A 12,125-nucleotide genomic window follows, 5' to 3' on the forward strand; every position below is an offset into this window, starting at 1 on the left:
TCATTACATGCATCTCTTTCCCATGATAATTCACCCTGGAAGATTAAACTATAATCTGACATTGTTGGAAATGTGTGGATCTCTTGGAGATAAACAATGCTTTGGAATAGACTACAGGCTAATGCATTATTTCACTTCTCACAACACATTTTATATAGGCCTACATATAGTCCTACAGGTTCGCTAATATGTGATATTGCATACAGTACAAAGTTGGGCGAAACTGCTTTACAAAGACTATAACGAAGGTGCCAATCATGATATGTGATCAGTGCGTGCTTGTCTGTGTTTGTGTGCCAGTTACTGCAGCACATGCACGTCACAGGCTTTCTTCCTTCCCAGTCGCTTTCTTTGCGACCGGTTGCCTCCCTGTTTTCCTCATGTCAGCCAAAATTCCGTGCTTATTAAGAGCGTCATCATATTCGTCTGCGTACAATTCACCGCAGGTGGGTATTTATAAAGGGAAGATTGCGTGCAGGTGTGCGCCGCACAGTTTTATAAATCTGATTTTTTTTTTTGCGCAGCACATTTTTGGCTTTGTGCGGACGCAATGTTTTAGGATGGTTTCTACGCACACCGTTATAAATGAGGCCCCAGGAGTCTAGGCTACTCATTACTAACTGAGAGTAACAGGTGTCATCTCCCCTTTTTATAAACGTAATTTTATCATCTGCTTTGAAATAATTGGACAGTTATATTGCTGACAATGTTCTGGAGAAAGGAGAGACCGTGTTCAGCTCCACGGTGCTGTGGAGAACACAGGCTGCGCTGCGGTGGCACGGAGGTGGCAGTTATTTACAGTTGATGTTTGACACAACGCTCAGTTTATTGCACTTGCATCAAAATATTTAATTTTGTTAAACTTTATTTTATCCGTTTTGTGCCGTTTTGTACACGTATATAACATTTTAAAATAGGGGCGGCCCGCCGGCCGGCCTAAAGGCTACAAACACTAAAAAAAACAAAAAACTATTTTCCTCATCCACCAATCGAGTTCATTTGAAACGAGGAGTACTCAAGTACTCGATTATTAACGCCCATCCCTAGTAGCTACAGAACATATACTGTGCTGTGTAATAACAGGGTCGAAAAATTGGGAAAAAGTCGCGGCTTATAGTCCGAAGAGTACGGTAGATTCCTTTTGAGATTAATATTATTTCCGCAAACGCGATAGTGATTTTTTTATTAAAAAAAGGTTAATTCAATATTCCGAGCGGGGGACTTCCTTTAGTTATTTGACCATCTTTATTTGCTGATCTCGTCCCCCAATAACTTTAACTCCTAACCCTGTATTTGACGGTAAAGTGTTAAGGTTGCGCGGCTGTCAGCCTGGTTCTCCCGCCGAGGCTTCAAGGAAAAAGTGTCCTAAATAAGTCCCTGCACAGGCGCACACAGGTCGCAACTAATGCCGCTCCTCTTGCGTCGTGCTTTGTGCATGCCAGAGTGTGACAGTGTTTACGTCATTTCACTTGAGCCAACCCCTTAAGACTAACGATAATATCAAACATGTTTGATAATGTCGGAACGTCAAGACGGGAAGAAGACTGGCTGAAATCGGGTCAGAAGACCACCTTACACCAAACGACTGAGATTACGTGCGCACGCCGCAACTCCAGCACGACTTCTGTGATTTCAGTCCGACATTGGAAGATTGTCTGCGACTGTCAAATCGCGTGAAAAGTCGTGTAGTGTAAGCCCAGCATTAGGCGCCCTGCAACCATCAGGACAACTGTGCAGTGACACTAAGCCTTTGAAGGAGTTTTGTGTGGTTTTTTAATTGAAAGATCAGGTAGCAGGTGGATTTAAAGGAGAAGTAAGGGATTTTATTGTTAATAAACATGTTAAATCACTCTATATTCATACAGCAATCATCAATTCGAGTATCCCGCTAATTTTTTTTTCAATCAGGAGACAAAGTGCTATAAAGAGGGGACTGCTAACTGCAGTCACTAACAGGAAGTTAGCTAAAAGGACCATATCACTAACTGAACCTTTAAGTCTGTGAATCAACTGAAACTGGGGCTCTCTGCTGCTTTAGTGGCTTGCTAGTAAACTAACTAGCTAATGTCCACTGTGATGTCAGTTGTTGCTGTAACCTGATTACAAGTTCTTAAACAACATAATAACTTAGCACGCTAGCTAATGAGCTAACGAGCTCGCTTGCTAATTTACTATGGATCTGGAGAGGAAATCATTAGGGTTTCCTATATCCCATTAGCAAAAAGCTAATTGTGATTGCCAATGTATTAAGCATATATAACCTGAAAATCAACTCCAAATTCATCAACATCGATGGTCGGGGATTATGTTTTGACTACATCTTGTAGTAGCTTTGTTTTTAAGTATGGAGGTCACAGTCACTAAATTGTAGTTGAGCTGGTTGGTCAGAATATTCCCGTCCCCGACACCTGATGTGACGTTCACACACCTCTGAAAACTGCAGACGTTTGTTTCCTCCCGTGAATGGAGCAGAATGTTTCTCCTGTTGCTTCCGAGAGCAACTGCCGCCCGTGACACAGACATGGCTGTTAGCAGCAGTTATAGGTCCGTGGTTAGCAGTTTAAAACACAGACTAGCGTTCTGCTATGTTTGGCTGTGTGCAGTAGGGTTGCCGCGGTGTGGACATTTTCATACCGAGTAATACACGTGCGTCAACACCGGTGTTACCGGTAACACCACCAGACAGGGTCTTTAAAAAAAAAAATATATATATATATATATATATATATATATATATATATATATATATATATATATATATATATATATATATATATATATATATATATATATATATATATATATATATATATATATATATATATATATATATTATTAGGCTTCACCGCAGATTTCAAGAGAAGACGGTCCGTCGGCTCTGTAGGCGCTTACTTTGATCTTAAACATTAGATCGCGCAATTTATTCTTGAACAAAACAAATGCTTAGTGTTTGTAGATCATTTGGTTAAATTATTATGCAATTTGTTCAATATGAGCCACCAGAGCCACCGTACTGTGTTGCCTCATCGAATCAGAATGACTGGTGGGCTACTTCACTTTTACCTGTCTGTATCGGAGCACAGTTTATTGAATGCTTGGATTAAATTCACTCGTTTAAACTCGGTGTGATCCTTGACTCATACCAACCCATATGAACTTTCTACAGTGTTGTCAATAACTGTTGTCGTGCACTTTGAGGTGTGTCGGTGACGCGACGTCATTTTACCGGGGCTTTAGCTCCAAATGTTTTGAGTGAAGCTACCACGGATAGGCCTATTTGCGGCGTGATTTCCACTGGGGACTTAACATGTCCGTCCCCCCCCCCACACACACTTTACAATTTATAATTTTTTCACCGCAAGCTGTCATCGACACGGAGCAGCAGCACACAGACAGCCTGCCGCTGTGTAGGCGCGGGTGTGTGTGTGTTACCTCCGGTTACCTCCCGTTGCTGAATCTTCAACAGTTTGCAGACTACCTAGTTAAGCCTACGTTTTCAGGTTCCCTAGTAATAGGGTTTCATCAAAAATATTGCCAAATAGGTGCGTTTGCTTTGGGCTTTGAAGCCAAGTCCTCCGCCATCGTCTTATAAACTCTCTTCGGGAGACTCCGCAGCTGTGACGCGGCTCTGCGCTGCACGGAGTGGAGCAGACACTTTCAGTTTCATTGTTTTCTGAGTAGCCTTATTATAACTTTGAATTTAGAGTAGCCTTAGACATACTAGTTTTTTATTTAGCCGAATGAACTGCCGCCGTCCCGCAAAATTGAACCAATTGGCTTTTATGTCTATTTTTTTTTAATAGGCATCTATGCCTAGACTATCCGGTGTTGCTCGGTGTTGGGGCTCCCACCCGGTGTGAGCCTCAACACCGAGTAACACCGGTAACACCTACTACCGCGGCAACCCTAGTGTGCAGCTACTGATCCTGGGTCAGCCACCTAAAAACTTCAACATTGACACCTCAACAGGCTCACCTGTTTCCACCTTTACAGGCCAAACCATTGAGAGTCCAACAGTTCCTCTGTGTCCCTCCCAGACACTGTGATCAGAAAGGTGGGTGCTTTGACTTCTCAAAAGTCTGAAGCACAAGAGAGCACCTACAATTCAAGAAACATCTACACAAACTGGCTACAACAGGGAAAACTAGCCCACTTATTGGCATAACAGCGGCTAGACTGAGATTAAGGGTATTTATTGTAAAAAAATAAAAAATTAAAGAACGACACCTTTCTTTAATTGTTTACTTGATGGCTAATTGTTTAAAGTTAAAACAAGAGGCTAGCCTGCAGACACTGGCTGGGGTGAGTCAGTATCAGCAGGTTAGGCATAGACCATCATAGGTTTAACATTCCAAAGTTTCACTTGCATTACATTTTGTTGTTATTAATTGTATTGATCAGAAGTATATCATAGGTATTTAGTACCACTAAGTGTGCCCTTTTATCTTTCTTGTGTTTGCTGCTGGTCCAGGTAGGGGCCGGAATGTTTGGCTCAGCCCTGTGGGTTGTGCCATGTTCACAGTGAGTGTCCAGGTGGAGCTGAGCTCCAGGCTAGGACAGAGGATCCCCTTCCTGCAGCACCTGGCTGCTCTGGCAGTGGTGGAGGCTGTTTGCACACTTCCTGGATACCAGGTATCAGCCTATACACTCCAAGATATTAGCAGACTGGATTAGGCTACACATCTTCTGTGATTTGGCCCATATTTCCACACATGTACACCTTAAAAATTCAAACAGTTGTCCATAGTAGCAGAATATCATATTGAATCACCAGCATATGAAATCAAAATACAGTTGTATATTGCAGTTCAGTGCATTGGGTATTAATTGAAAAATGCTTGTGTTAATGATTGATGATATTTGAACTTATTTCAACCTTCATAAGGACATAGACCTGAGGGTGAAGTGGCCCAATGACATCTACTACAGTAACCTGATGAAGCTGGGGGGCGTCCTGGTCACTTCCACTGTCCTAGGATCTACCTTTCATCTGCTCATAGGTAAAAACCTCCCCTTGGTTACAGCAAATGAGATGAGAGGCTTTGGAACTCCTGACTTATTCTCTTCCTTTACATATTGTAACACACCACTCCATTTGGGCTCTTTGCTTACTTGCTTACTGGGGGAACATGATGGCTCCTCTGGAATTGGTCATTTGTCTGTTGCACTATAGAAATTGGTGTGGAAAAGGCTATCATTCTTTAACTGTTCCACCAGTATGAAGTCATCCACCTTCAAAACAAGATGAAAGTTGGCTCTTTAGACTCATCGTCACTGATACATATTAAATGTAAAATGCTGTTCAGTAATTTAATTCAGTGCTAAACAACAGAAATTGGGTAAGCATGGCTCTTCAAGGGTCTGAGGGCAGAGGGTCATATTGCTGCACGGACTGGGAAGCCCACTGAGGCAAATGGATGGCTACTTGTGATATTGGGCTAATGAAATCAATTTGAATTGATCTTCTTGACTTTTTGGAAAAGGGGAGAGAATGTATACTGAAAGTTGGACTGGAAGGTCCAAAGCTATTATGAGCTGAATTAATATTCAAACGAAAAGTGTCACCTTACAAAACCTTTTTTTAATATCAGCATGATGCCCCCATCAACATGTTTGTTGACAGGAGTGGTCGGTTTTTGTTCATTTGAAGACCTTATGTAACACTAAATACGTCAATGAATGACTTACAATGGCTATGTTGGTCTCATTTCACCTTAAAACCTTCTTAAATTTTAGCCCCTTTCAGACATCCACCTCTTTAAGGAAATTTTGATTTTAATATGTTGGTCTATCTGATAAGTATGTCAAAAAATTTGGATTTAATTTTCTTCACCTTTTAGTTTAGGGCAGAAGATGTAAAGACGGTTCATTCATGCCAACTGCATGGACATTTACTTCTTGGTTTAGAGAAAAACACCAGTACAGTATTAGCAAATAGGTATTATTGAGATTCCCAAGCTGATGTCTAGTCATTATATATTTTGAATAAGAAAACATGCAGCATAATTCCTCTTTTAATAAATAATTAAACTGATGAGATATTTTAGAAGTGGATTCAGTTTTAAAAGACTGACAATGCTTTTTATTTCAACTGCAAAATAAGTTGAAAAATCAAATCATTGAGTTTCGACTAATGCTGGGCTTACACCAGAGGACTTTTAAAAGACTTTAAAAAGACTGAAGACTGACACCCTCTCACATCTAAAGACAATCAACCTATCTCAAATGTATCCAAATGTTGTGGACCAATGTGACAGATGCAATTTGAGTCACATGTTTTTTTTACTGTCCCAGACTGCATAGATTCTGGGCTGACTTTTTTGTGGTCATGACGAGGGTTCTGGGGGCCCAGATTGGGACGGACCCCTTCATTGCGATATTTGGGACCCCATTTGAGCGGCACAATTTTAGCTCTTTGCAGTCGGAGGTGCTGGCCTTCACCTCACTTCTGGCACAACGCCGTATTCTCCTTATGTGGAAATCTCCTACACACCCAACTATTTAAATCTGGCTTAAAGACGTTATGTCATTTCTCAAATTAGAAAAAATAAATCTAACAATCAAAGGCTATCCCACCAAATTTGAAAATAAATGGAACTCTTTTATAAATTATTTTAATTCTTTATCGACCCTGGCCTAGAACTAACTCCCCCACCCTTTTATTTTTATTTTCTTTATTTTTATTTTTATTTATTTATTTCTCTTTCTCTTTGCATTCTTTCATTTGTCTATTTGGTTTTGATCTGTGATGATTGATAATGTACTTGTTTAATGCTGATGACTGTATGTGGAGCAGGTCCATGTTGTTTGCTTGTTTTGTTTTGTCTCTATTTCTATGTTTGTGTTCTATAAAAAGTAAAATTCCAAAAATAAAGTATAGAAAAATAAAAATAAAGACAATCAACCCACACCTGAGGACAATTAGTCATTAGTTTTCAGTCACAGACTGAGATTTTGAAAAGACAGGGAGTCTTATATTGCAAGACTACAACTAGTTTCCTTTTGAGATTAATATTATTTCCACAAACGCGATTGTTATTATTTAATTAAAATTAAAAACAAGTTAATTCAATATTCCAAGCGGGGGACTTCCTTTAGTTATTTGACCAGCTTAAGGTTGCGCAGCTGTCAGCTTGGCTCTCCAGCCGAGGCTGCTAGGTAAAAGTGTCCGAAATAAGTGCCTCACAGGCGGACACAGGTCGCGACTAATGCCGCTTCTCCTGCGTCGTGCTTGGTGCAGGAGACAGTGTTTACGTCATTTCGCTTAAACCAACCCCCTAAGACTAACAATAATATCAAACCTGTTTGATAATGTCGGAACGTCAAGACGGGAAGAAGGCTGAGTGAAATTGGGTCGGATGACTACCTCACACCAAACGACTGAGATTACGGGCGCGCGCCACAACTCCGGCAAGACTCCTGTGATTTCAGTCCGACATTGCGTGAAAAGTTGTGTAGTGTAAACCCAGCATAACACTACACAACTTTTCAACTTTTATCGTTAGTCTTGAGGGGTTGGCTCAATCGAAATGACGTGAACACTGTCACACTCTCTCCTGCACCAAACCCGACCCAGGAGGCGCGGCATTAGTCGCGACCTGTGTCCGCCTGTGAGGCACTTTTTTCGGATACTTTTACCTAGCAGCCTCGGCTGGAGAACCAGGCTGACAACTGTGCAACCTTAACACTTTACCGTCACATTTAGGGTTAGGAGCTAGAGTTATTGGGGGACGAGATCAGCAAATAATCTAACAACTACAGGATGTCCCCCGCTTGGAATATTTATTTAACTTTTTTTAATTTAAATAATCACAATCACGTTTGCGGTTTTTAAAGTGATCATGCATGACATTAAGCCTACGTGATAATAGGCATATAGGCTAGTTGTTTATATTTTGGCTACTAAACACCCAGTCTATTTTACCTGCTAAAAAAAGCAGTTATTTTTATTTGACTGAAACTCCTTATAATCCCCTGTTACAGGATTGGAAATAATATTAATCTCAAAAGGAATCTAGTTGTAGTCTTGCAATATGAGACCCCCTGTCTTTTCAAAATCTCATTCTGTTGCTGCGTCCACAGCAAACGCGAAAATTTGCGTTGCTCCGCGCGAACCGTGTGATAATCACTGCAGGACCTCACGCGAAAAATTAGCGTGAGATGAATATTTTCAACTCACGCGAATGAGAGGCGCAAATTTCGCGTGTTCGCGCCGCACCAAACGCATCATTTGCGCCGCGAATTTCGCGTCTGTACATTGATTTTGTATGTAAAGTGACCACTCCTTCCGTCTCAAACGCGTTTGGTGTGGACGCAGCATGTGACTGAAAACTCAGAGAACTCATGACTAGTTGTCTTCAGGTGTGAGTTAATTGTCTTTAGATGTGAGAGAGTGTCAGTCTTCAGTCTTTTAAAAGTCCTCTAGTGTAAGCCCAGCATAAGTGCCACTATCAAGCTCTGTTGTCTAGGTGCTAAATATCACTCAAGCATTTTGTTCTTTTTGTAACAGTTCTGTTATTTCAAGAAATTGACTAGCAGTTGGACCATCTATAATCAGGCATAGTAAACCTTGAATTCTTATCACACCTTAATTAGTCAGAGGTGATTGCTCTTGTACTCAACTTGTACAAGACAAATGGCTCTATAATTGATGGTTTCAGTGTGTCATGGTAAAAGGGATGAACACTTACACAAGAGTTATTTAGCTGGCTGTAACCATGTTCTATCTGTTCTATCTACATATACTAGGGAAAAGACAAATAATTATTCACCACAAAGGTCTTACCAAGTCTTTTGAGATTCATAATCCAAATAGCAGTGATACGGTCTCCTGTTGTTTGGCTATATAGAAGTATTTCTGAAACCTGATGTGCCCTACAGGCTGTGGGTTCAATGTGACAAACAGCAACCCAACAGTATGCATCAATGACCTGATCCAGCAGTACAACACACTGCATGACAGCTGCCTGCAGCCACTAACCTGCTCACAGCTGATTGGTCGGACTGTGAGCTGCCTGGAAGCCCTGATCAGTAGCTTCCAACATGGAGGCCCAGACTCAGTCCTGCCCACCTACTACAAGAGATGGCTTCACAGGTCAGCATTGCACACATGCCAACTCTACTTTTTAATCAGCTTTAATCTCTCATTTCACAATCCAAAATCTGTTTCAACATGTATATGCACACAAGGAATTTATTTTGTTCGAGCTGTAAGTGTGTAAGTGTGTGTGTGTGTGTGTGTGTGTGTGTGTGTGTGTGTGTGTGTGTGTGTGTGTGTGTGTGTGTGTGTGTGTGTGTGTGTGTGTGTGTGTGTGTGTGTGTGTGTGTGTGTGTGTGTGTGTGTGTGTGTGTGTGTGTGTGTGTGTGTGTGTGTGTGTGTGTGTGTTTCCACACAGTGGGAGCCGGGTGCGTCTGTGGAGTGAGGAAGGTGTAGAGGCTGAGGTGGTGGGTCTGGATCAGAACGGGTTCCTGTCAGTGCTCAGCCCGGACCAGGGCCTGGTCTCACTGGAGCCGGATGGAAACTCCTTCGACATGCTGAAGAACTTGGTGGTCATCAAGCAGCGTTAGGAACTAATTCAACACAATTCAGAATTGTCATCTCTTAACATATTTAACCAAATAAATGAGATGATTAGTCTGACAGGAAACGTTATATAACTGTGTAACTCTATCCTGGTTTTCAAATTGATTAATACATCCTTAAATAAGGTAATGGCTGAAAATAGGAGAATTAATAATAAAGGATTGGATTTATCTAACGCTTTTCTAGTTACTCAAAGCGCTTTACAGGGTTCCAGGTTCCATTCATTCACACACAGTCATACCGGTGGCGGAAGCGTGGCCGCCATTTTGCGCCTACGGGCCCTCTGACCTCCACAAACATACAGCAGTCATACACATCCACACGAGGCAAGGTGGGTGAAGTGTCTTGCCCAAGGACACAACAACCATGACCCAAGTGGCAGGGTGGGAATCGAACCGCCAGCCCTCCGATCATTGGCCGACCTGCTCTACCACCTGAGCCACAGTCGCCCAGTCGTATTGATTGCATTGCTTTATGTTCACCTTTCATATATTTAAACTAGAGATACAGTGATGATATGGGTCACAATGCAGCTGTATACATTTATATCTACATCAGTGATGGTTTGCTAGCATTCTGACCAGGGCCTAGAGGGTTGGGACCACATGATCAAACCATTTTCAAATGACTTGTACTACTTACTTTTCTTGTAGCCCTAATCTGAACATACAACCTGATTTTACTGTTATTTAATTACAGCGATCATTGCAGCTTTTTGTGTCAGCAAAATAAAGATGTATGCAAAAACATGTTTTTCACTTTGCGCAGCTTTTATTTTGTCATGGAAGTTAAACACACATAAAACATATACAATAGTTTTCCTGACAAATCTGTAGCTGACGACCCACTAAAAAGTCAAGTTGACTGAAGGGAAGAACAAAAGATCAGTTCTCCAAGAGATGTGTCCTAGTATCTAATACAATTAAATCAAAAGTCTGACTTATCTGTAAATGTAAAATAGTAGCTTTTAGAACTTAACAGAAATGTACACTCACTGGCCACTTACACTTAGTACAGGATTGGACCTCCTGTGGCCTTCTGAACTGCCTTAATTCTTCGTGGGAAACCTTCAACAATATGTTGGAAACATTCCTCAAAAGTTTTAGTCCAAATTGACATGATAGCCTCATGCTGCTGCAGATCTGGCAACTGCACATCCATGATGCAAATCTTTTGACCAACACATCCCAAAGGGGCTCTATTGGGTTGAGATATGGTGACTGTGCAGGCCATTGGAGTACAGTGAACTCATTGTCATGTTCAAGAAACCAGTTTGAGATGATTTGAGCTTTGTCACATGGTGCATTATCCTGCTGGAAGTAGCTATAAGAAGATGGGTACACTGTGGCCATAAAGGGACGGACATGGTCAGCAACAATACTCAGGTAGGCTGTGGCGTTTGAACAATGCTCAATTGGTACTAAGAAAAATATCCCCCGCACTATTACACCAACACCACCAGCCTGAACCGTTGATACAAGGCAGGATGGATCCATGCTTTCATGTTGACTACGCACAATTCTGACCCTACCATCTGAATGTCGCAACTGAACTCATCAGACCAGGCAACGTTTTTCCAATCATCTATTGTCCAATTTTGGTAAGCCTCTGCGAATTGTAGCCTCAGTATCCTGTTCTTAGTTGACAGGAGTGGCACCCAGTGGGGTCTACAGTAATACTGCTGTAGCGCATCTGCTTTAAGGTTGGACGTGTTGTGCGTTCAAAGATGGTGTTTTGCATACCTTGGTTGTAACGAGTGGTTATTTGAGTTACTGTTGCCTTTCTATCATCTCAAACCAGTCTGCCCATTCTCCTCTGACCTCTGACATCAACAAGGCATTTTCGTCCACGCCGCTCACTGGATATTTTTCCTTTTTTGGACCGTTCTCTGCAAACCCTAGAGATGGTTGACATGCATACATGATTAATGTATGAAACTGTGCACTCGTGTCTGCCTGACTGAGGCATCGAGAACAGCGTAGTGTAAAAGTAATATGTATTCCACCTAGGGCTGCAACTAACGATTATTTTGATAATCGATTAATCTGTCGATTATTTTCTCGATTAATCGATTATTAATCGTTTAGTGTTTTGGTCCGTAAAATGTCAGAAAATCTTGAAAAATGTTGATACATTTTTCAAAGCCCATGTTGACGTCCTCAAATGTATTGTTATGTCCAAAACACAAAGATATTTCAGTTTACTGTCATAATAGGATTAAAGAAACCAGAAAATATTCATATTTGAGAAGCTGAAATCAGAGAATTTGGAATTTTTTTATTAAAAAATTACTCAAAACGATTAATCGATTATCAAAATAGTTGGCGATTATTTTAATAATCGATTAATAATCGATTCGTCGATTAATCGTTCCAGCTCTAATTCCACCTCAATATAATCCGAATTAATTCAATACGTGCAGATAGGTTATTCTTTAATAACTGCAGAGTATATTCAAACGTTGTTGTTTTTTAATATGCACTCATATATCTCTGTTTGTAGGCATCGTTTGGAGGACAAAACACCAAACACTGTTATCCTT

At 41.0% G+C, this 12,125-nt stretch overlaps 1 protein-coding gene across 2 annotated transcripts in view; it reads left to right on the plus strand.

Annotated features, from left to right (window-relative positions):
* Positions 1–10,302, plus strand: part of hlcs (holocarboxylase synthetase (biotin-(proprionyl-CoA-carboxylase (ATP-hydrolysing)) ligase)) — a 153,987-nt gene extending 143,685 nt beyond the window's left edge. For both annotated transcript variants that reach the window (XM_080040675.1, XM_080040676.1), the window contains 4 exons: positions 4,472–4,632; positions 4,886–5,000; positions 8,881–9,094; positions 9,396–10,302. In XM_080040675.1, coding sequence (XP_079896801.1) covers positions 4,472–4,632; positions 4,886–5,000; positions 8,881–9,094; positions 9,396–9,567 — 662 coding nt within the window. In that variant the 3' untranslated portion in view covers positions 9,568–10,302. The remainder of the gene's footprint in view (positions 1–4,471; positions 4,633–4,885; positions 5,001–8,880; positions 9,095–9,395) is intronic.
* Positions 10,303–12,125: the final 1,823 nt, after the last annotated feature.

The sequence above is a fragment of the Ammodytes marinus genome, assembly GCF_949987685.1.
Source record: "Ammodytes marinus genome assembly, chromosome: 14".
In the NCBI taxonomy this organism is placed as follows: domain Eukaryota; kingdom Metazoa; phylum Chordata; class Actinopteri; order Uranoscopiformes; family Ammodytidae; genus Ammodytes; species Ammodytes marinus.